The following is a 25,920-nucleotide window of genomic DNA, read 5'->3' as shown; positions in this document are numbered from 1 at the left end:
TTACCTATAGATTAATTAGCTTTTAAGATTTTTAAGTAAAGTCAGCGATATAATCTAGCAACTCGCAACTCGCAACTCGCAATTGGTAACTGGCAACTAGCAACTAGCAACTTATTGCAACGCACATGCAAGAGTAACACTGGCAAATGCGCACATTTACAGTGCATGTTTCAAAAGTATTTGAAGCCTGCAACACGCAAACCCTGATTAACTTTTGAAAAAATAATAATAATAATTTAGAATAATTAATATTTAAAGCAAGGAAGGCAAGAAAGGCAAGAAAGGCAAGAGAACGCATGGCTTATGCAATAAAAATGCAAACGATGGCATTGTTTGTACGGGCAACGCAGCATTTTGTCGTGGCACATTGCATACGCTCGCGGCACAAAGGCCTACGGCAAGTCCGACCGACCCATGCACTACGGAATCTGCTTAGTATGCGCAGGCGTGCAGCAAATGTTCAAAATTATGACATGTAATCACTTTTTGCACTTGATAATAATAATGTTAACAATATTAATAAATAATTTACTTGCAATGAAATGGCACGCAAATGTCACAAACTTAATGTGACTGACGCGCAAGAAAATATAATAAAAAAAAACATTTTTATTAAGAATATTATTAAAAATAAAAATATACAAAAAAAATTAAAAAAAAATAAAAAATAAAATTAAATTCTTTAAAAAAAAAATTCCTTCCTTCTTTAATAATTTGAAGTGAAAGAATGTTTATAATTTGTTAAGCAATTTTTTTCTACTATATCTCTTTATAGAGAAAAATTTATTCAATGTTAGTTGAACAAATAATGTAAATGGTAGGAGTGTGCATGAGTCCCCGCAACGCATACCAGTACTCAGCAGAGACGTTGTCTTACAACTTGAAGTTGAAATTAATTACGAAAAAATTAATAACGAAAGGAATCCGTTAGAGTTTGCATTATTAAGCTTGGCTTAAAAATTTTTTTTTCACACACTTGGCTTTGTTTGGTATGAAGTCCGCACGGCAAGGTCCGCGCATCTCCCTATTTTAATAGCACGACAATGGCATGAAAGGGGCTACGTTTAAGACACAATTGAGTGCTAAGTCAGTTAGAGTTGAGGCAGGTGTAAACGCATATTTGTGGCATAGTGGGGAATTATTTAAGCGGCACGCGTCTAAAAATTCAGTGTAGCACTACCACTGATAATACAGTCTGGTTTTTATTATTATTTTTTCTTTATTTTTGCCATATAACATTTCAAAAATTCATGTTCTTTTTCATCTTATTATTATTGTTATTATTATTATTACTTTTTATGTTACTCTCCACTGTTAGCGGTAGCGTGTTCTTAACATAGGGACTTGTAAGGATATAAAGCAAAGGATCACCTACACTAAAATTCTTATGCCTTGAAGCAGGTGAAAAATTTAACTTGTACCTTTCTTTTCTTTTAATAAAGTATCATTTATTTGAGTTTTTTTTCTTGTATTTGTGTTGTTCTTCTCTTACAGTTTTGACTTTTTACTGTTTTTTGGGCACGATTAGTGACGCCAAGTCAGGTTATAAATTTAGGGAATTTACTTGCTTTCGGCTGCTGCTGAACGGTAGAGGGGTCGCAATATTATTTGACAAGAAAATGAGTTACTTAAGGTTTTGTCCTACACACTGTTATTGAAGTAATATGTATTTCTTAAATAAAATTCTGTAATATGCTTTTGTCATTATATGAGAGAAAATAAAAAAACGCACAGTATTCATATATGATTGATTATTACTTAATAAAACAGGGCAGGAAGCAGGTGATGCTGACTACTGTACTGCCTGAAATGTAGTACACATTGTGCTTCCATGCACCTTGGTTAAGTAACTCATAATTCCAGCTACGAGTATGTTGTGAAATTCAAAGAAATCTAATACTTTATTAAAAGATACCAACTCATATGCAGTAATTAAAGTAGCAACTAATATATAGTAATATGTAAATCAGTTCAAAGGCTGATGTTACAAAGCACGATGAGTAGATGATAAACATCTCTTTGCAACCTTTACATATTATACAACATGTATATAGTCATATATGTCATATATTGTAAATAATTCTTTTTTATATAATATATGTATACATTTCTGCTTTTGAAATTCTCTGCTCTTCTGCTTTAACACATTTCTAGTTACTTTAATCCTTTTGTCTGTTACTGATTTTACTGCAAGAGATAAGATTGCATTTATAATTGTGCCTCTGCCTGTACACAATCTCGTTCCGTGTCAATTTATATCCTTCAACACTTCAATGAATAAAAGTGTGGAAAAACTGAAAACCCGCCACTATTTAACAGCAATAAAGTGCGAATTTAATTTTCCCAAAAGCTGTTCCAAACCAAATCCTCTGTCTGTCTGTCTGTCAGTCTATTCGTTTATCTGTAGGTCTGTAAGTGTCGGTGCTTTGCTTTACTTTGATTTGCCTGGCTTTACTTTGTTGCATGCAATCCTTTTAAGTGCTCCTATATATGCTCCTGTACGCTAAGTGTTATATATAATAGTATATTTATTTATATATATATATATGTATAGTATGTTTGTTTGTATTCACAGGGTACTAAACAGCACCCAATTTGAAAATTGCTACATTTTTATACATTTTCATTTGTTGACCTTATCAAGATGTTCTCGCTTTAAGTTACAACTTTTTTTTATTCCAACCAAATATTTTTTCAGATACTTTTTTTTTGTATTTTTTTACACGAACCAACAAAAAGATAGATAGAAGTATTCCCTATATACTGCTTTTGTACACTTTTAAATATAAATAAGATTTTGTAATTTCGATAAGACCATTTATATATTGTTGTTGTTGTTGTTGTTGTACTTCTTATTATTTGTGATAGATTTTGTATTAGTGAGAAGAAAAAGCAAAAAAAAAGGATAAAAACATCACACGCTAATGTTAAGTACATCCCTGTATCTCTGCTGACATTTCTGCTGCTACAGCTACAGCCGCTTCTATAACTGCTGATTCTGTTGTTCCTGTCGTTACTAATGTTTTGTATTAGTGATAAGCAATCTATTTTAACGTAATTCGTTGGTATGGAATTTTTGGCTTTAGCATCTGCTTTTCATGATAATTTCACTAATTGAATTGCACTGATTTTGATTACAGATTTTACCTCATAATGCGCGTTTAATGGTTTTCAGTTGAGAGCATTACTGTAGCTGCTTATGGCACATGACAAGCCACTGACATAATTAAAGTTGATAAGAATTATAATAATTAATTCGTTTCTGTTCTGGCAAAGAGCAAAAACATTAATTACTTAATTATTTTAAAATGTTATGAATTTTCATTTATTTATAGAAATAAAAGTATTTAAAAAATATTTATAAATAAAGAGATATAATTGGGTACTGACTTTAAAAGGATATTTTATTTTTAAAGAATATTAGCAATGTGACATAAATAAACTATGCAAATTTTGAATAAAGCAGCTTGAGTAAACCCAAAAAGTTTTAAGGGATAATTAAATTATAATATCTTTATAAGGTAAAAGAATAAATTTTGAGTTAAGAGACTTGTACCATTTAAAAATTAAGGAAAAAGCATTCTTACCCAGGTGCCAAGAATAATAGTAATTTACTCATACCAGTCAATATAGATCTGGAATTTTGGCGACCTCATACTAACTTAGATGGAGTATGTTGACAGTTATTTTATAACAAATTGATTATATTATTGAATATACATGTATATTATAGTACAATGTAGGTGTTTTTGTATCAAGCTTTGAAACATTTTTTAGCAAATATAGTATGCCATGACCTTCTGCCTTCCTTCCAATTGGAACGGTTTCAACAAATCTGTATCCATGAATTCTAAAATAGTTTAATTAAATCTGGCTTAATGAAAGCTAGCACCTCCTTGTTCCTTGTCCGTTTTGATAAAACGGTCAAACAAACACATACATTTAGGTGCTTAATAAGGTTCAGCATATCTAAACCTTATTTATTATTCTTATTTTAGAATTTTTTGGAAGACTTAAGTTGCATTAGCAGATACAACCTTTACATAGCATATCTAAGAATAAAAATTGGAGTACTCACTTATGACTTTCACGATAACTGCAAGATGTGAAGCTTTGTCTTGTAGCAGTATGGTTGCATATAATTAAACGTTCCATTTTATACTATACTATTTATTTATATTTATTTATTTATACTATTTATACTATACTATTGTGTATACTATTTATATTATAAAATTAAGATGAGCCAATAGTCGGAGTGCAAGCTAACAACACATAAAAAATCTCGAAAACATAAAAAGTGCCAGCTAACAGCATCAAAATAAAAAACAAAAAGTTAAAAAAAATGAAAAAAGAAAAATATTATATTTAGGAAACATTTATATGTCAGCTTTGAGTTTTTTTTCATTATGAAATCTTGTCTCAAAATCGATTAAATAAAAATTTAAATCAGAAAAATTTTACTATAAAAAAATACAAGTGTCTCCAAATAAAAGCATTAACCTTTTCTTTAAAATCAAACCATACATTTGTTTATTTACTTTTATAATTAAGTGAATATCAATCAGCATTTAACAGTTGTCATTAGACCTTTTGACTTCTGTTAGTGACGTACTGACTCGTTAAATTCTTATGCTGTCAAAGTAAGAAGTGGACTTAAAAGTAGTTAGGCAGCATAGTAAAGATACACTTGACACTTGTTTGACTTCTCTCACCTGTCAAGTACGTCTAATGGACAGTTAATAGCACGCTTACCAAAACTTCGTGTCGTACTTCAACTTCAACTTCAGCTCTACTCTATTTTATACTATACTCCAATACCACACCGTTCAACTCAATTCGCTTAGCCTTACTACACTTCATTCGAAATTAAAACTACAATAGCTAGTTTAGTCAACTGACTGCCAGAATTGGACAAGTTGTAAAGGTACTCGCAAGTCACAATTACTTTGGCCCACAATTAATTATGTCATTCACGTTTGAAACCGTAATCCAAAACAATAAAAAAAAATATATCTTACAATTTTTTTTATTTCTTGCAATTTAAAGTACTGGCATTTCTTACATTTGACCAAGCCAAGCTCATGCCAAAAAAGCCTGGCTCACAGCAGCAGAGAAGTTATGCTCAAAATGAGACATTGTCAGGCTTAAGCGGCAATGCTTTTAGCTGTCAAACGCTTTTAAGACTAGCTCGCGCGGGTCTATTTTTTTTATTATTTCTTATTTTATTTTTATTATTTACTTTTATTACTTATTTCGGACTCAAAGTCACATTTGCGGCTCAAGCGCTTTGATCTGTCATTTAAGAAATGCTAAAAGCGCAAGCGTACTGTGATTTTAAAGTAAAACAACAATAAAATGTAGTCGAAATAAAAACAAAATTAAAAATATATAGAAGGTAAAATTATTTAAAAAAGTAATTTAAATATATAAAAAATCATTTCTTTTTTAAACCCCAATTTTTTTTTGTTTTTTTTTTTGTGGCTTAGAACGTGTTGCTTATGTTCTTTACCTGCTACTCGCTTAAGCTCAACCCTGTTTTTAGTTACTAAAGTCGGTACCAAGAGGTTATAAAGTGGGTAGCGGGCGCTTTGCAGCACGAGTTTTGCATGCCGACAATGTTTCTTATTGCAAATTTTTTTTAATGTACTATGTATGGTCTAACCGTAGAGGTTTCTTCATGGATTCATTTTATTTAATTTTTATAATCCACAAAAAATGTCGGTACATTTTTTCCTCGCATTTAATTGCTCATTTTAACATTTGATTTATTTCTTGACAAATAAAATGTTGTGGTTTTGCTCTTTTGTTACTAAATTCTAACATAAATTTATTTTGTGTTAATTTAATACTTTTTATTATGAATCATTTTATTTATTAACATATATAATAAATATACGAGTATGTAAATGAGTACATTAAATTATATGTATGAATGTTAAACAAAGAACTCTAACTACGTTGTTCTTAAGTTATTTTATTATAAATATAAAATAATTTTAAATGTTTTTTAAATTATATATTATTAATTACAAATAGTAAAAATTTTAAATATATTTGTATATATATTTTTATTTTTTTTTGTATTAAATTATTATATTATTCAATTTAAAACCAGCTTTTTAAACTTGTAACATATGATAATATATTTATATCTTTATTCGTCTGTGTGAATGTGTGTAATTCCGTATATCACTTTAGGATTATTCGATTTATACGAACCTTAAAGCCCAACAATCTTAAATGGATATGCGGAACTACACACATTTACAAACAAATAACCATATAAACATATAACCAAATAGCCATTAAAGACACCCTCAAAATAGAGTAGAAGTGTTAATTATAACCAACTCTTATAAACCATCCATTTTATGTATATATTATTTTGTTATGATACTATTATTATTATTATACTATTATTATTTCCATCTTATAACTTAGTATATTTTTTAATAGCTCAAATTGATACAGTTTAATGAAGTAACAAATGCATGCTATGGTTCAGATTATCAAATCTCCACTAATTTGAATATTTCTTTTAACAAACCAATCATTACAGAGATAATCTATTGAATGAAATGTTAAATAAGCAATGTAGCTCGTGACAAAGTGAATAATTGAAATCTTGATTAGAACTGATTGATTGAAAAACTTCAATTAATATCGCTTTTGGTATTTATTTGTTTATAAATTAATTATAAAAAAATTTTAAAGCAAATTAATTAATTGATTTCTTACAAATTACTATTGTTAGTTTTGTCTATATTATTAGAATATTTGTTGAAGTCAATTATTTACTATTGTAACTCTTACATATGATCTTTAACTATTATGAGAACAATATTATTTAATATTACTTAGGAATTAAAAATTGCTGTACTAAATTAATTAGATATTAATTATGAAGTTAACGTCTTCTCAGCCAGCACTCAACTATAGATATTTATATAAATATGAGTTTAATAGTATAGGTTGGGTTGGGTTGGTTTGGAGAGGCTGCTTTGTGCTCAAAGCCCACTTGATTCTATGTTGTTAAAAGGAAGTAGGTAAAATCAGTCAAAAAGTATTTGAAAATTGACTGATATACCAAAAACTGGTATATAGACCGGTATAAATAAACCGGTAGGTTTATACCCTGCGTAGACTTCCAGATTCTATTTAATGCCGTTGAGATGCATGGTTGTTAGACCTGTAATTCTATTGAAGACTACTTATCCATCTTTTGGGCCTTACATTGAATCGGTGTATTTTTGTCGCATATAGTCTACCGGGTTCTAAGCGATGTTAGTTAAATGAAGTGTTGATACAGTTGTAATTCTATTGAGGGCTATTTATTTACCTTGTGGACAAGTTTGCTAGTTGTAAAGGAGATCCTATTGCTAGAATGCTTCATTCTCTAGTTGTTTTGAGAGATTTTCCAAATTCAATATTTTGGTAGCTGAATATTTTCGTGTATACTGAAACAATAAATATATTCTGTTTACTTTTAAAACATTTAAAATGTCTGACTCATATAGGAAATAACACATGTGACGGAATAATGTGTATATTTAATTTAAATTTAATTATGTTAATAAACGAATTAAATTTTATTTAAGTTTTTCACCCGGCTGATATACTCCGTTATATTGTATTCACACTACAGTGTAGTTTAGAAGTTAATTCACGCGACTGACTTAAACTGTAATATGTACCTCAATACTTATAACAAACAAGTTTAGTGCTTAATTAATTGCAAAATATACCTTTCCGGATATCGTTGAGTGCAAGGTCATTTTCTAAAGCTGAAAATAAAAATGAAAAATATTTGAAAAATTTAAGTAAAAGACCTATTCCAACTGGTTCGATGTATGCAACAAGTCAACTATATTAATATTGACTGTTGCGGTAATATGAGTAAAACTCGTAATTAAATGCTTATAAATATCAAATTACATATATATCCGCAGCTTATCAATACTACATCAAAATTGACACCTTATTAACATGTTTCCGTTGGACAGGTGTGCTGCAAGACCCACAAACACAGAGGCCCAGAGATAGACAGCGGCAATGAATAAATGAACTAACCGACAGAAATGTTAGCAACTGTGTGCAAATGATTTTTCATGCTGCAACTGAGTAATTATATGCGGCATAAACTATTTTCAACATCAACATCAACATCAACAACACACAATTAGCATTTTCAACACTTGCAACAACACATACGTGTCTTACGTATGTTACGAGTGTTACGTGTGTACATATGTCCCTTACATGCGAATTGCAAATACACACTTTTAACTGCAACTGCAACTGCAACTGCAATAAAATTAATTTGGTTTGTGCTTTGTAGCAGCACTGAATTATGCCAATTTCGTTTCAATTCTTGACTTGTTTGCCGGCTCTTTAAGGCAACGACTCGTTTCGTATGCGTTTCGTACGCGTTTTTAATATGTTTACGCTTTGCTATGCTGGGTCCTACTACGTCAAACCCATAATTTCGACACAGCGTACCGAGAGTGCAAAAGACGCTTATTTTGGCGCTGGAAATTATATACCAAAACAGCAAATTAAGAACGTATATATTTTTAAAAGCACATTTTATTTGTATTTCTTGGCACTTCTCTTATTTTAATTCATCACATTTTTTACGGATCTGTAGGACGTGCAAAAAATATCCTGCAATCTAGCGAGTTTATTATAAACCTTGTTTTTTTTTTTTTGGTTTTGGTTGTTATATTGGAAGGTATTATTATTATTTGCAGCAATTGTCAATAATGGCACTGATAGCGACTAACAAGTTTTCACTGTGAAACTATATAAAAAGTATTGATTAACAAAGCAAAGGTGTGAAGTTGATATCCTTCGCTGATATATATCTTCATATCACTCGTACGTGAGTACGTCAGTACGTGAGTACATGCCATATATTTGTGCATATATAGCAATGCAGCAATATAATAATGCAGCAATTTTCTTTAATTTTTCACAAAATAAAATAATTATCGCAAACAGTTGATTTTTCATCAGATAGTAATAATCACAGTGGATGCTATAATATTTGCACTTGGAATTATCACGCGTACGTGGCAGCAACCCAAATACAACAGGCAGAGCTGAATGCGGTAATATCGGCTAACCATACGGATCATTGATCTTAAAGCCGGTACGGTGTAACTGTGCTACATGTTCCGTACAATATATGGGCATGAATTTGTATGTGCACTTGACTAAATAATATTTTATTCACATATATGTAAATATATTTATGATTGTAATATATACATATGTATATATTTTTACTATATCTACAATAATGTTTACAATAGCACCTGAAGCTACTAACTTGAATCTCAATCATATGCCAACCCAGACCTAAGACTGACTTAGCACAACACACTGGAGCACAGTTGAGTGGAGTATAGAGCAGTAGAGTGTAGCACAGTGCAGCAGTGTGGTGCAGCGGTGCAGGTTGAATTGAATGCCGCCTGCATAAGCAAGTAAAGAAATTGCCGTACGTAATATCTATAATCAGGTACACGTACATATAATATTGTCTAAAGAACTGTTATTAGGATAATCAAATGGGAATTATCGTGCGAGGCAATCGAACGCGCTGGCGTTCAATTCACAGCCACATTGTCCAGCGTTCAGTATTCAGTGTCCACTCTCTGTCCATATGCGCACAGGAGTGTTTCCCTTACATAAGGTGTCTTTCTTTATATCTTTTATTTTGTTAACTTTTATGTTTTTTGTGTTTTTTTTTTTGCTTTATTGATTGCCGTTTGCCAGTTGAATCGTTCAATGGTTCAATCGTTGACGTTGCTGTTGACGGTAGATCATCTTTTGTGGCTGCCGTAGCGTAAAAGAGTGCATAATTTGGTATTATTTTGTTTAGGTTTTTTGTTTTTTTTATTTTTTTTTTCATCCTCTTCGGTGTTTTATGTTCAAATTGTAGGTTATTTTACATTTTGTTGAATTGTTTTATACTTGCTGCATAATCCATCACAATTGTTCGCCAATGCGCACCTCAACCGTGGGGATTACTATGGTCCGGTCCACCATACGGTTGCAGTTGCAGTTGCAGTTTATTTTGCTGCTGTTGTTGTTAAAGCAGATCAATGTACTCTAAATTTGTCTTCTTCTTAAATAAATTATAAAATGACTTGACCAACTTTATTTAGCTTCTACGGCGTTTTTTTTTTTGAATTTGCAGTTATTTTAGTATAATTTAGAGAGTTTTGAATTATTCTTAGAAGTTCTATTTAAAAGAACTTCTTACTTACATAAAATTATTACAAATAATATGAATTAGTATCAACTTTTTCAAAACCATTCACAGAGCTTTATAAGTTGTATTTATTTTATATCTTATTCCGCATATCTTATTATCATATGAGACTATTTAGTTATAAAAGGGTCAAGGGTATACACGATCTTTATAATCTATTTTCCTATGCGTAAAGAAAGTGTTATATACAACCCTAAACTAGTTTAAATGACAACAACAAAACTACAAATATTTTTTAGTCCAAAGACTACAGATCTTATTCGGTTCGGTTCAAAGCAAACTGAAGGTACTGAATTCATTTTCTAACGTATCCTAGGCTCCGTCTGCATTTTATAAAATATGCGGCTATCAGTGACATTTAATCCAATCTCATATATATAAAACATAAAACCATCCATCTGCCTACAATTCTGAAGAATGTGGAATCAAAATGGCTTTCTTAGCTAATTTGCGACCACTCAATCCTTCTTCTACTTCAACTAAGACATAAAAAGCTTTCTAACCCATTTTGAAGGTACAAGGGTTCTCTTACAAGTCTCCTACTTTGGTTGACAGTGTTCAGAGATCTTTGATTTCGAAATATGATACAATTTTCTATAAAAACATCACTTCTTCTATAACACATTAACTGTTTTAAAGTGTCATTTCTATTTAATTTTTTTTTATTTATTACTTTGAAAGATATTGAAACTATCTTTTTTAAGTATATTCCTTTGATAATCGTAGATAACAAAATTGAGTTTGTAGTCTTCATAACACCGCTTAAATATCATGAAAGTTCTTTTTTGAAAGGCAAATAGATCCGTTATGAACATATATTCCTATTCGATATAAAGTATACCTAGACCACTCTTGTCGAGCTAAGTATTTAAGGGTAAATAATTTCTATTGTTAAGGTCCACTAAATTCTTTTATCAATGTGATATATCTTTCTATTAAATTGGCTTTTATAAACTGTGATTATAAATATAAATGTCATTCTTTAAATATATGAATTGATAAATATCAGAAGCAGTTTGTCTGTTAGAAGACAAGCTTTGAGTGTGCCTATTGATGTAGCATGCAATGCTTTAATCGAAAGTTTGCGGATAACGGATAGACGGTAAAAGAAATAATAATCCATAGTGGAAAGATACCCCCAAGTGGGTGTAAGGTAATGCGAGTAAGGCTGTTTTCTTCCTTCTCTAACTTATAAAAAATTTTCTAGTATAACTAACCTCAAAATATGATATACTGTTCTTAAAGGAATCTGGTATTTTCATAATAGTATGAATTTTATATTATGTCCCAACTGATTCATACTGCGCGGATCTCCAAAACTGAAATTACTGTAAATTTTGATTTTTTATTAAAATCAAAACTGAATTACTTGTGATTATGTCTCAATGAACGTATCTATATTTATCTTCATTGCTTTCCAGTAAACTTATACAGCCCACAATAATTTTCTCTAACTGTTATATCCTAAAATGTGAACTACTGAATATTATAAATATCAAAATTTCAAGTAAATAGCTTCTTACAGGCAAAGAGTAAATTTTTCGGAAAAAATTAATATTAAACTATGAGTACTTTAAATGATTTAGAGGAAACTGAAGCACTTAAACTTTGCACAAAATGCATATAATTCAAAACTATAGAATATAGGTAAATATCTTTCTATGTGAAGCTCTGAATTTTGAAAACAATTTTCCGGTATCGAACCTATCCTGAGGGTAGGTAGAAGGCACACACTTTACAAGAAAAATGTTTGCCATAATAATAATAATAGCAGTAACTGTACCCAACCATACGGCAGCCATAACCGCCGCAGCCGCAGTAGAATTATTGAGATACAGCAGCTGTAGAACTTTACCAGTTGATGGCGAATATTGAACAATTTATTTTTGTATTTAACTCTGTTTGTGCCTTGACTTCGGTTTTTACGATTATTTTGAGATTTTCGCCCAAATCCAATAACTTTAAACACATAAATCTCACTTGGTGTCCGCTAAATTATATACTTTATAACATTAGGTTACACTTTGTTTTTCCCTATGAAACAACAACACAATCCGTACGTTAAAACAAAAAAAAAAAACAAACCACAAAAAAAAGTAATTCTTAAGCCTAAATAAAAGTTTATAGCCAAGAAGCTAAAAGCTAAGCGAGGACAAAATATTATCTCTGACGGTTTTACAAAACTATCGTACTCGAGATCAATCGATCGGATCTGTATGACTTAAGCGCTGTGCCATGATCGATATTTTTCGCTTAAGGATAAAGTTTAACGCGATTGTTTATGATACAAATTAAACAATTTATGACAATACAAGTACGGCAACGACTCGAAACGGCAACCGTACATGAAGCGGTACGTACAAGTAGCGCCGACAAGTAAAGCAATTGTCTCAGCTGAAAGCAGCAGTTGCCGCTGTTGTATGCAAAATAAATGCGCTAAATTGCAACTTAAAAAGGGAAACAAACAATGCGAAAACAGACTCAATTGAAGTCCTCTCCCAGCAAAGCAGTACGGAATACAAGGCACAGAATGCAGATACAGAAGCTTTAGGCGAATTTGAGTTGTGTGGTGCGATCAATTTTCCTACACATACACGTTCAATAGTAAGTCAAAGCGGCATCCCCTGCCACTGCCAACTGAAGTTCTGCAAAGCCCCTAAAATAGGTGTGCTTGCGGTGCTCTTGCATTACGCATACTTTCCCTGCTGCATTTACTATATCGAGTGGTGCGGTGCATTGCGTCAACCGCTGCTCGGTGGCTATAAATTATAACACTCACTGTTTTTTTCGTACAATGTTTTTGCTGCTTTTAGTGTTTTTTTTTTTTTGGTTTACTTAAACGCTCATTTATTATAAATTTTATCGCTTCTGGTCTCAATTCTTTTATCGGCGTACTTGACTTTACAATTTTCAACCGAAAAAGTGTAACAACAACTGCAGCAACTACAAATTTTGTATATAAATATTGCACATAATTGATTTAATACTTTCGATTATCAGTAATTTATATAAATTTTTTATTTTATTAAATTTGGCAATTTTGTTAATAAAAGTTTATTTTGTTTTTCTTTTTTGCTTTATTGCAGCATCCCGTATGGCATCATCGCATACATCACCTCAAGTGTGTCGGCCCCACTTTCATCCGCCCCTGAGTTCATGGCTTACCAGCGAACATAAATCATTTGCGCCTGCCAGCCCATGGGGTAGTCCGTTTGCATGCCCTCAAGATCCGCAAGTTGACCATAAGGTCGGACAGATTGGCCAAAGTCATCAAACGACAACGGGCCAACATTCATTTCCGTTCCCACCAACACCGCCAAAGGATTCAACACCCGATTCAGTACAAACCGGTCCATCGGAATATCAGGTAAATGAATGTTTTGTTGAGAAAGGAAGAAAATATTTGCAAGAACACAAAGATTTTTGGTGAATTATGTTTATTGTTTTAAATTGGGGGAAGATTAAGATTGGTTACTTTTATGCAAATTAAGGAAGCATATAAATAATTTCATTTAATAATAAGGATACATATTAATAATTTTATAGCAATAACAGAAAAATACAAGTAGTAAGACAGTATGATTATTTATATACAATAACTAAGCAATTTTAACTCAAACTTCATAATAGAACAGTAATCCGTATTCAGTTCAAATATGATCTATATTTAAAAACTAAATAAATACGTACGTGAACTATGCATAAATAAAAATAAATAAAAGTGATGTGGTTTCGTAATTATTCACCTGATCTGAATATTGAACTTAAACTTGTGAGATACTCTTAACAACCTCAGCTAGTTTAACACGACTGGTATCAAATATACGTTTAGTACCTTTATATGGCTCGCGCTAAATCGAAAGAAGTGATATTTTCATTCAACAGATATTGTACGATTCATCAACAGACTTAACCTGTCCAGGTTATCGTAAGTGACTCTCTCTAGAGATAAGTACACTTTTAGTGCTTCCATATGGCTCCCGCTAAATCGAAAGAGTTGATATTTTTATTCAACAGATATTGTAAGATTCATCAACAGACTTAACCTGTCCAGGTTATCGTAAGTGACACTCTCTAGAGATAAGTACACTTTTATAGCCTCCATATGGCTCCCGCTGAATCCAACAATTTGATAATTTTATCCAACAGATATTGTAAGATTTATCAACAGACTTAACCTATCCAGGTTACTGTAAGTTACTCTCTGTAGAGATAAGTATACTTTTAGTATCTTCATATGAATTTCACTGAACAGAACTAGCTGTAGATGACTCTACCCACGACATAGGTCGTGATACACTACTGCATGTGGTAATATAGGGCTGTACCATAAATTCTTAGTTAATTTTTTAATGGAAAAGTTGTTTAGAAAAAGAAAGGATAGATTTCTTATAGAAATCTATAGATAGATTTCTTATAGATAGATATGATTTTAGAGAAACATCTATCTAATCAAAGTATTACTATTTTGAAGCGCAGAACTTAAGAAAAATAATGAAATTATAGGACTCCGAATATACTCATATACTAAAGAGAGCAATAAATTAATATTACATTTCACATTTTACTTAATACTTTTAAATTTATAAATTTTTTTTTTTGAATTGCAGGCAGTTGTAAATGCCTTCATGCATCAAGCACAAGTTAGTGGCGCTACCTCACTATCAGATGCAAGTTGTGCGTTGGACATAAAACCCACAATACAAAATGGCAGTAGCGGTTCACACAATGGCAGTCAACAGTCGTCGGCGCCGAAACAACGTGAAGGTACTAATAATACAAATAACAACAATAACAATAATACAACAAATAATCACAATGCACAAAATAACAACAATAATGCCGGCAATACAAATTCAGCGCTTAACGGCAGTGGAGGCCTATTTGACAACACAGCGCAAGCGCATTATGCGAATAGTCTGGGTAATTTAGGTGGTTGTGCTGGTGTTTCCGGTGTTGCTGGCAGCACGGGTAGCAGCAGCACTGGCGGTGGCTATGACGGTTCATACGCCTCATATGCGGTACATCATCATGCTAGCGCGGCGGCAGCGCATCATCAAGCGGCCGCTGCTGCTGCAGCTGGTATGTTTCAAAGTTCCTCCGCTGCAGCTGCGGCTGCAGTACGACACAGTATGTCCGGTGGTGGCCATCATGGTCATCACGGTGTGGGAAGTTCGGGTGGTTTAGGTGGTATCGGTGGCAACAGTCAAAACAGTGTAGTCGATGTGAAACCGGCGAGAACGAAACCAAGGACTAGTGCTGGTAAGCAAGACAAAATTTGACGCATTCTATTTTAATGTAATGGTGTGGGTGAATACTAACACTATTTTTTTTGTTTAGATGTTACACCTAAAATGTGTGTACTCATTGTTTTATATATATATATGTATTATTTTTCTGTAATTATTTTAAGTTATTATTATTTAAAATTATTGAAATATTTATTTGTGATTATTTTAATGCACTTAAAGCACATATTTGATTTCAATTTATATAGTAATTTTTGTTTAATTTGTAAAAAAAAAATGATTAATTTAAGTTCGTGGGAATTGGGAAATTTGTATGACTTTGAAGCCTAAAACAAACTCTTAAGTCTATAAGTTAAGTCAATGCTGTTTAGGTTATTTTTGATACTTAAACATGATCGAAGCCCTTAAGTTTGTTCCATACACTGCGCTTAAAATGCAACCCTAGGCTGATATGTTATCGTCTTTATTCAAAGCCACGTTTAAGTGCGTCGTCTGTCGTCAATACTTCAACGCAATTCAACGCAAATTTGATGAGAATTCATGTTAAGAAAAAAATCCGTGCGAACCATCGTGAAGTCACTACAATTTCTCTCCCCAACGTCTTCAATATTCGTAATTACACTCCCCCGTCCGTCGTTCGCATAATTCGCTGACATAAATTCACACGACAAACTCTTTTGCATACACGTATGCGTCAACGTCTTGACATTGCAACTTGTCATTGTTATACTTACGCTTACAACAACTAAATCTGCTCCGTTGTTGTTGTTGTTGTGGTTAATTTTTCGCTGTTTCTTTCATTTCTCCTCCTTGCTTGCTTATTTGTTTTTTGAATTTTGTTTTTATTTATTGCTGTTTTTTTTTTCCAGTGTTGTGTTTTTAATAATTTTGCATCTGACATGCGCGCTGGCGCGGAAGTGCCAATGCACCTGCTTTACTCTCCGGTGTGGCAGGGGCAGTATCCACCGGTTCAGCGTTGACTTTTGCTGCGCGCATGCGTGCTTAGTGAAATACATTAATTTCATTTCATTTACAACTTCTACTTTTTCTTCAAGTATCGCGTTATGAAGAAATCGGCCGTTTGTTTGTGGCATTACATTTTGCTCACATCCAATGGTGGAGAGACAAGGTGCGTTCGTAGTACTTGCAGATGCCAATGACTTTTCTTTTGAGGTAGAAATTTTTCGACTTCCCCAACGTGAAATTTGTATAATTTTGTATCTTAAAGATTATTTAAAATTCAATTAACTTGCAAGGAGAGTTAATGATGCAATTTCAAGTCGAAGACGAAGTGCACTTAACGCATTGTTGATATGTTAATTTCCACGATTAATTAATATTAATGTTTCATATATAAATAAAAATGTACCAAATAACTATGAGGGATAGAAGAAGAGCTAGGAATCGATGGCTGGATGCAGTAAAAACCTATTTAAGAATTATGAATATAAGAAAATGAAGAATGAAGAAAATACTCCTTTGTACTGAGGAAAGTCTGTAAAGAAGCTGTAACTCACACCGGGTTGCAATAGTTAAGGATGATGATGTGAGAGTTAAAGAAAACTAAAAAATAGATAGTAGTATTAGTCCGCAACGCATTGCTGTGAGGAAGCTCTAACTCACACCGGGTTGCAATAGTTAAGAGTGATGATGTGAGGGTTAAAGTAAACTAAAAAAGAGATAGTAGTTGCAATAGTTAAGGATGATGATATAAGGATTAGAGTAAACTAAAAAATAGATAGTAGTATTAGACCGCACCGGATTGCTGTGAAAAAGCTGTAATTCACGCCGGGTTGCAATAGTTAAGAATGATGATGTAAGGGTTAGAGTAAACTAAAAAAATAGATAGTAGTATTAGTCCGCACCGGATTGCTATAGTTAAGGATGATGATGTGAAGGTTAGAGTAAACTTAAAATGAGATAGTAGTATTAGACCGCAAAAGATTGCTGTGAATAAGCTCTGACTCACACCGGATTGCAATAGTTAAAAATGATGATGTGAGGGTTAGAGTAAACTAAAAAATAGATAGTAGTATTAGACCGCACCGGATTGCTGTGAAAAAGCTGTAACTCACGCCGGATTGCAATAGTTAAGAGTGATAATGTAAGTGTTAAAAAAAACTAAAGAAAAAGATAGTAGTATTAGTCCTGTAGCTGTTCATATTCTAAATAATCACAGTAAACTGGATTATTATTTAAGTATATTGACAACATTAAAACTTGTAAAATAAAAAAAAAGAAAAATAGATTCGAAGAAGAAGTTTCAGTTTTCTGATAAAGAAAATAAGTAGACTCAATAAATAATTTTGAAATTTAAATATAGTCTCTGTATTTCAATTACGTTAACGTACAGAAACCCGCTATAGTCCGCACCGGATTGCTATAGTTAAGGATGACTATGGATGGGTTGTAGTAAACTTAGATAGAAGTACTAATATTGATCCACACGTTATTCATATATATAAGCAATATAATATAAAGTTTCAAGTAAGCTTAGAAAGAGATTCTAGTATTGGTCCACAACGGGTTGCAAAACTTATAAATGTTGACGGTTAGGCTATAGAAAGTAAGACGGAAATACTAATATTGACACTGTTTCATGCGGTTAAGCAAGATGCAGGTATCAAGCTAAAAAGCTTCCTTTTCTATGAAAATATTTGATGAGTTGAATGAAGGAGGTTGAATTAAGGAGAAGAAAGAAGAAAAGACAAACTTTTCAAGAAAAATTCCTTTAAAATCTAGTAAAACTATTTTTAAAGCGTCCCAATAACTTCCTTTCTGTCATCTTAAGTTTGTTGCCTTAGAATATGTTCTATAAGAAATTTCTGCTCCCAAAAATTATAAAAACAAGTAGCAATAACTAAGCAATGTCAGTGTTCCAATAAAAAAAGCAAGAAGAATCCTTCCTTCTTTGGATAATGATATGATAAGTTGAATAAAAAAGGAAGAAAAATTTAAAGCAAATTCTACAAGCTAATAAGTTAAGTAATGGACGAGGAGAAAGTGAAAGGAAATTCTATAGAAAGGGGAAAGGGGAAAACTAGGAAAACTAAATTTATCAGAGCCCTAACATGTTTTATTCACTTATTTTATTCATATTCGTACGATTTTATATCTTATAATATAATTTATAAGAAGTTTTTATTAAAAAAAATTATAAAAACAAGTAACAGTGACTAATCAGTGTCAGTGCTCCAAATAAGAAATTTAATTAAAGAAATTGACTAACATATTCCAAATGTCTCACATGCCTTTATGAAAATCTCCTAAGAATTTACTATTCAAATGCCTTTCCATAAAACTTTCCTCACTAAAACCATTTGTCTTTTCGCACATATTCTCTACCAGACAGAGTTGGAAAGAAAAGATACAACAAAATGATTTATTGAAACTGCAATTTCGCATATAAAACAAATGCAATGAATTATTTGCCACTACCTCAGCTTCGACTGCGACTGGAACTGTGGCTTCGCCTTCGACTTTTCTTGTTACTTCCTTGTTAAAATTATTGTACGTGCGACTGAATTATTTTGCAAATATCATGAGAAATAAATAAAATTTTCGCAGAAAAGTTGCAAAAATAAAAAAAAGAAACTTAACAAAAATATACGGGTCTTCTGCAGTGAAGAAGAAATGAACGAAGCCGCTAAAGAGTTTGATGCGCATATTAAATTTCCGCATATTAGCATAGTAGCACACTTGTATCTCAACCCAGTACATTGTTCAAGTACGAGTATCTTTTTAATATGTAAGATATAAAAAAGAAAATATATACTTTTTTTTAATTTATAATAGAAACGTTACTTTTATTATATATGGTATTGTATATGAATATGCCTACCTTTGTTTGTGTATGTAGGGTGTATATGCACATTAGTTTAAAGTTTTTAGTTTTGGATTTTTATATATTTTTTTGTTATATTCTTCTTCAATAAGTCAATGCACAAGTGTTTAATTTGCACCCAGTATAGCTTACATAGAGCAGCACAATTTAGTGTAAAAATCTTGAAATGCACAAAGCATGTTTTAAAAAATTATATAAAAAATATTAATTTAAATAAAATGAATCAATCATATTTAACAAATTAATATTTTAAAGAAATATTAAAATATATTAATTATTAGCTGTCATAGTATCCGTTTTCAATGTTGTTAAAATATCTGTTAATGATTCTGTTAAGACAATGTGCAGAGCTGCTATTTAACATAAGTTATGTTGGCACGTTTGTTGCTTGAGTCTACTGTTGATTAATACCCCATGCAAGTTAGTTAAAAGTAACAAAAATATAATAAAAAAAATTAATTATTTAAAAATTTATTAAAAAAATTAAAAATATTTAGTTAAATACTTTGAACAATTAAAAAAATAAAAAATCTTAAGCATAAAATTTACATTTGACAAAATGTTGCAACGTTGGTTAAATTGCTTTGAAAATGTTGACAATGATCATGAAAATTAAGCAAATATTACTACCAAAATCACCTACTGCTGCCAAGTAATAAAATGTATATTTCTTCACCGGCCTACAGCAGACTCATACATACTGTATTCATGAGCAGATACAAAACGTTTTCATGTGAATCCGTAAACGGATTCAAATTGAATATAAGAAAAACCACAGACTGTAGAGGCAACACAAGTCAAGTGACTTATAAGAATTGCCTGCTGCCAAGCATTTATTTTATTATTTGGGTGACAGTTCATTTTATTTTATTTTATTTTGTTTTTTTTTTGTTGTATTTTTACTTCATGTTCAGTATCTTTTTCAACTGAAATTTTTTTCTGCGAAGTCTGCAATTGTCTCTGATTTGAACCTTTTTTGTTGTACCATAAAAACTCAGACTGTGACTTCATTGCAGGTTTTATGTTCTTACAGGGTGTTTTCAGTTATTCTGTTATTATTGTCGTACACATGCAAAGGCTCATTCTTTATCAATAGCTTATCGTTGTGCGATAAGTTTCTGAGGCGCAAGAACATGTGTTGTTACTGCAAGTTGCAGATACATTTGTGAGATACACTAAACATACTGCTTCAGATATGAATTGCATTTGTGTGCTATATTTTATTGTTACTGCTTGTTGTTGTTCCTGTTGTTGCTATTGTTATTGTTGTTGTTATTGGTGGTGATGGTGCTTGCTACTGCTGTTTTGTAGCAATATTGTGCTGTTGATTGCATTTTTTTTTGAATTTTTTTTTCTATTCTTTTGGTTAATATTGGTTTTTAAGCTTTTTGTGGCTTATAATGATTGCATTAAGGTTTTGTTAGCAATGTACTCTTTTGCCAGCATTAAATTGATTGGCTTATATTTTGCCGTTTGTCAGGTGAAAATAAACTGAAATCGAAAAAAAAGAAGAAGAAACGTAGAACGAATATATATATTTTTTTTGCGGTTTAAGTTTAAGTAATTGATATGGGTAAGCATCCATTGAGGCTGAGCTGTCCATTGTTTTGTGCACTTTTGACAGCGCTTAAAAATGCGCTTAAAAGGGCGCTTGTGATTTTGTTAGGAATTTTATGAGCTCAAAACCATTTCTTGGTGGTATTTGACTTTAACTTTTGTTATAGTTTTTCTTTTTCATTATTTGTTTTTGTAATATTTCTTTGTTTTTGGTTTTTATAGATTTTTTAATAAAATTTTTTGCATGGTTTATTGTAAATATTTTTACGCTTTTTAAAGATCCTTTATATTTTTTTAAAAATATACATTTTTATTGATTTTGTAAAAATTTTTGTTTAATATTTTTTTAATTAATTATATTATATAAACAAAAATATTTACTCACATCATGTGTCTTTTGTCTTGTTCACCAGCAAAACACTGTGTTCTTGTGTCTAATGAATTAATTTTTTATTTGGTTATATATAATATGTAAACATATATATATGTATACATAAGATAGTGTATATATGTAAAGAAATAAAAAAGAAAACATATTATATAAATATTTTGTAGTTGAAAATGTGCTATGTTTGGTATAAAAATTGGTCTAAATTGTGATTTGATAACAAATTTAAAATCAAACCAAAAATTTAAATATATTTATACATGTATATTTAAATTTTTCAAGATGTGACTATTACACTACATAATTTAATAATATTTATTACAAAATGATTAATCATTTAATATAATCTACAGTCATATTTGTTTCAGCTTAACTGGTATAAAATTTAAAATTATATGTTTATTAAATATATATCCATTTTCGAAATTGTGCTTACCAGTTATAATATTAATTAATTAATGACTAACGTTGACAGGTATATCGATCGATCACCGGATTAAGTTATTTTGCTAGCAATCTGCATAAATATTATAATTAGTCAATTATAAGTTGCTTAAGTACACTGTTTATTATAACCAAGTTATAATTAACTTTTAACCCAATTACAGTATGTATTAAAAATATTCATCCAGAATGCTAATTAAATCACTTATTTTGACGATCTATTGGTCTTCCATTGATAGAAATATAAGCTCTTTGTCATATGACCCATTGATCATAGAACACCTTCACACAACTCAACTATTTTTAAGTGATTTTGGATAGGTTACAAAAGTAACTTTATAAAATTATATAAAAATTTAAAAAAAGGTTCCTTTAAGACATAATATTAATAGATTGATAAATAGACAAAACAGCTACCAATTGTTAAAAATAGCCAAATGGGACATAGTTTCAGCATCCGGTTATAGTTAATTGTAGCACAATAGACCGACTATAGTCTAATTGATCCCCTTCATTTCTGTTGAGTACCTTCTGTTCATTTAAACTCAATTATAGTTAATTGTAGCACGAAAGACCTACTATAGTTTAAGTGGTTCCCTTGACTTAGGTTCTGTTCGGTTAAAGCACGAGACACTTAGTACAGTCCCATTCAATGTCACTCCAAAGCTATGTTCTGTACTACTATCTTTTTGTTTACCTAAAAGCCAATATATTTGAATAAAAGTGCGATTAAATTTCTAAACTAAACCAAGTAATGCGACTTAACAAATTTCAAATAAATCATCTGTAATAATTATATGCCAATTAAATATATTTTCCATGAACTCATTTTCGTAGCTAACATACCGTAAAATCTCTAATAATCCAAATATAAGATCATTTGCTCATCATTTCAAGAAAAAGTCACAAGGAAGAAGTGCATAAAATTCCTTGTAATTATCAAGAAATAAAACAGTGAGATAAATGGACATAAATTCTTATCAATTATACCTGCAGACGCCAAATGTCAAATCAAAATAAGACGCTACAATATTACAGCATTGCCAAGTGCTGTTAGCCAGACGACGAAGCCCAAAATGCAAGACCCTACGAACAGGTTCATAGATTCTCAATGTCAAAACCACATGAAAAGATGAAAAAAAATTAAACCAAAATACCGAAGTGTGCACAAATTTCCAAGAAATAATGCAGACACACAGCCGTGGACCAGAACTCAAAAAAACAGTTATAACTACTAAATCATAGAAATATAAGAAGAAAAAAATGTAAGAACAGAACATAAAAAACTGGCTTATATGAAATTAAAAATAGGAGAAACCTTATAAAAAGTAAAAACTGTCATAGTACATGATGCACTGCCCACAAATAAATGTCGCCGTCTTTATGGCCAAGAACAATAACCCGAAAGGCAAATTGAAATCAAAACAAAAAATTCTGAAACAAAAACAGACAAAACCCTTAATGGTCATAAAATGCACACTGAGTAATAAAGGATCTACACTGAGTTACACCTATATTGGTACACATCACAGAGATGTGTTTATGTACCATATTAATAAGAATTCACGCTCTGCACAAACATCGCTGAAGCAGCTAATCGGCAGAAGCGCACAGTATGCTGTGTGGAAAAGGTCAACTTGGAGACTCAACACGCGTGGTCATATGAAATTCTTAATAAATAAAAGATAAATTCAGAAATAGCGGTGCTGAAGAGCGGAATAGTGAAGAGACAAGGTATAAACATCATTAACTCGGTGATTTATTAGCGGTCCACGCTGTACGTACCAAGTCAACCAAATTGCCAGAGTAGCTCGAGTGTGTGGCTCAGTTCACTGGAAACTGCTCACTTAAGCCAGCTCAACTTAAATGGAAATATATTAACTCAGTTATTGTTGTTGTTTTATTGAAGCTTTGGGTTTAGGTTTAAACAAATTACATAGCAAAACACTGTCAACTTGTTAACAGCAAACAATTATTGTTTAATTTTTATTGTTGGAAGTGTTACTATTGTGGTTTTCACCTTTATTAATATTTTCTGTATATTTGATAAGCCCAAATTTATGCTAAATAAGCCTCGGCTTAAACGCACAACAAAACCGCTTAAGCTTAGGCGTTACCAAAATTTTTCTTCTACTTTCTGTTGATTTCTTATTTTCTGGTTAAAAAAAAAATATTGGAAGTATTTTTCAAAACTAAAAAAAATATTCAACATATCAAAATAAACTGTTGACATGTGTGCGCCTCATTTAGTGGTAGCTACTCTTAAATTATGGCCTGCGAAGCGCCAATACGAATCCAGACCGAAATCCGCTGCTGCATAACAGCAGGCACAGCAAATACTTCGGAATTAACTACTTTGCGCCTTGGCGCATATCTTTTTTGTTGACACAAAAAAGGAAGTTCATAAATTGCAATTTGAGCAAAAAAATAGGGGACCCAAGCGAAGAAGAAGCGAAAGGACTCAGAAAACTAAAAATTAAATTTGTAAAAAACTACGCTTAAGCACTTTATTAAAAAAATCTAAAGGAAGATATTTATTAAAAAAACAATACTTTAATAATTTATAAGTGAGTCACAATTACGAAACAAATCCCATGTTATGCACACAACCAAGTAATTCGCTTAAAATAAAAATATTATCCGACAACCAAAGTTAAGTTGAGGATCTCGCCCTAAAGATTGAAGTGACAGCTAACTGCATCATAATGGCACCAATGATACAACAAAAAACAGCTAAAGCACAGTCAAAACAATCAAAGTTGAGCTGAAAGAGTTCACTCGTAACGTTTGAAGTAGCTGGTACTGCACTTATAAACAAAATCATTAAAATAACAAAAACATAGCCAGCTAATTGCACTTAAAAAACATTAATATAACACAATTTCACTAAAGAATTTGGTATGAAACAAATATGAGGAATGTATAGAAAGAATTTGTATAAAAAACATATTAAAAGTAAGATTTAGTAAAATCATCATGAAGAAGTGATAAAGAATAAGAATATTGCAACAAAAAAGAAGCTGGAGAAAAATTAGCATAGTAGAAATAGATCTTTTACAGCATAAAAGGCTAATAAAAATATATTCTACTTGATACTTAGATATGAATGGAAACTATCTACTCTAAACTTTGAGTATCTAGTGGAAATAGTCAAATAAGAGGCCATCATAGATTTTGATGACCTCTTAAAAAAGAAGAAGCAAAAGAAAAAAGTCAGATTTCATCTCATCAAGCAAAAAGCAATATTGAATAGTTATAAATATGTATAGTATATAATATATATGATAATATTGTAAAGAAGAGTAAATAATTGTCTTAGTATCGTTTTTACAAAAGCAGCAATGGAATGAGACCTCAGTCTTCAGTCTTATCAGAATCTTTATAAGACGAACTTCTTTGAGACTGTTTTAAGTTGATGTGGATCCTGTATATGTTATTATAATACTAAGATAAATTCCTATGATCATTATTTAGCGCATTTTCTTTCAACGTTATTTAGTATGTAGGCGTTAGACGTAATTTTATAAGAATTTCAATATTTTCCCTCTTCAATGTGAGGAGTTTATTTGAGACTGCGTGGAATGAGTTATAGATCTCTTAGCTCGTCTTTCAACTTTACTTTTCATACAGTAGTTTTTAAAATTGGGATTATCCTACAATCTGAGTTTTTCTACTACGTACCATAATTAAATAATAACAAGTTTGGTAAAAAAATATATTAACGCGTATAACATTTAAAAGATATTTTATTTAATCTTAGATTCTACATGACTCAACAACATAACAAATTTTCCCCAAGTTTACGTACTGTTTCGAAAAAAAAAGATACTTTTACTCTCCCTCATAGCAACAAAAAAAAAAAAATAAGAATAAAAAAATTCTGCTGTCCTTGTAGAATTATGTTTCTTATGACAACTTTTAAAATTATTAAAATGTTAATTAATTTAAATTGCTACTGTATAATTACACATTTTTTTCAATATAAGTACTTCAAAGTATCTTTATATGAATATTAAGTAATACCATTTAAAATAAATAAAAAAAAGCAAACATTAATTTGCAGATAAAATCAAGTTTCATTCTGGAAACATAATAGCAACAAAGAAACTAGATACTTTGCAATAAAATAAAATAATAATATATTTAAACAGTGGCAAAA

The 25,920-nt window shown here is 31.0% G+C and overlaps 1 protein-coding gene across 1 annotated transcript in view; it reads left to right on the top strand.

Annotated features, from left to right (window-relative positions):
- The window catches only part of LOC119676687 (GATA-binding factor C-like), a 42,325-nt gene extending 26,764 nt beyond the window's left edge, over nucleotides 1-15,561 (top strand). The window contains exons 2-3 of the mRNA XM_038087943.1: nucleotides 13,366-13,646; nucleotides 14,890-15,561. Of these exons, the coding sequence (XP_037943871.1) occupies nucleotides 13,366-13,646; nucleotides 14,890-15,561 (953 nt within the window). The remainder of the gene's footprint in view (nucleotides 1-13,365; nucleotides 13,647-14,889) is intronic.
- The last annotated feature ends 10,359 nt before the right edge of the window (nucleotides 15,562-25,920 follow it).

Source organism: Teleopsis dalmanni, chromosome 2, assembly GCF_002237135.1.
Source record: "Teleopsis dalmanni isolate 2A chromosome 2, ASM223713v2, whole genome shotgun sequence".
In the NCBI taxonomy this organism is placed as follows: Eukaryota; Metazoa; Arthropoda; class Insecta; order Diptera; family Diopsidae; genus Teleopsis; species Teleopsis dalmanni.
The sequence above is the reverse complement of the archived record's forward strand: the minus strand, read 5'-3'. Positions and strand labels throughout refer to the sequence as shown.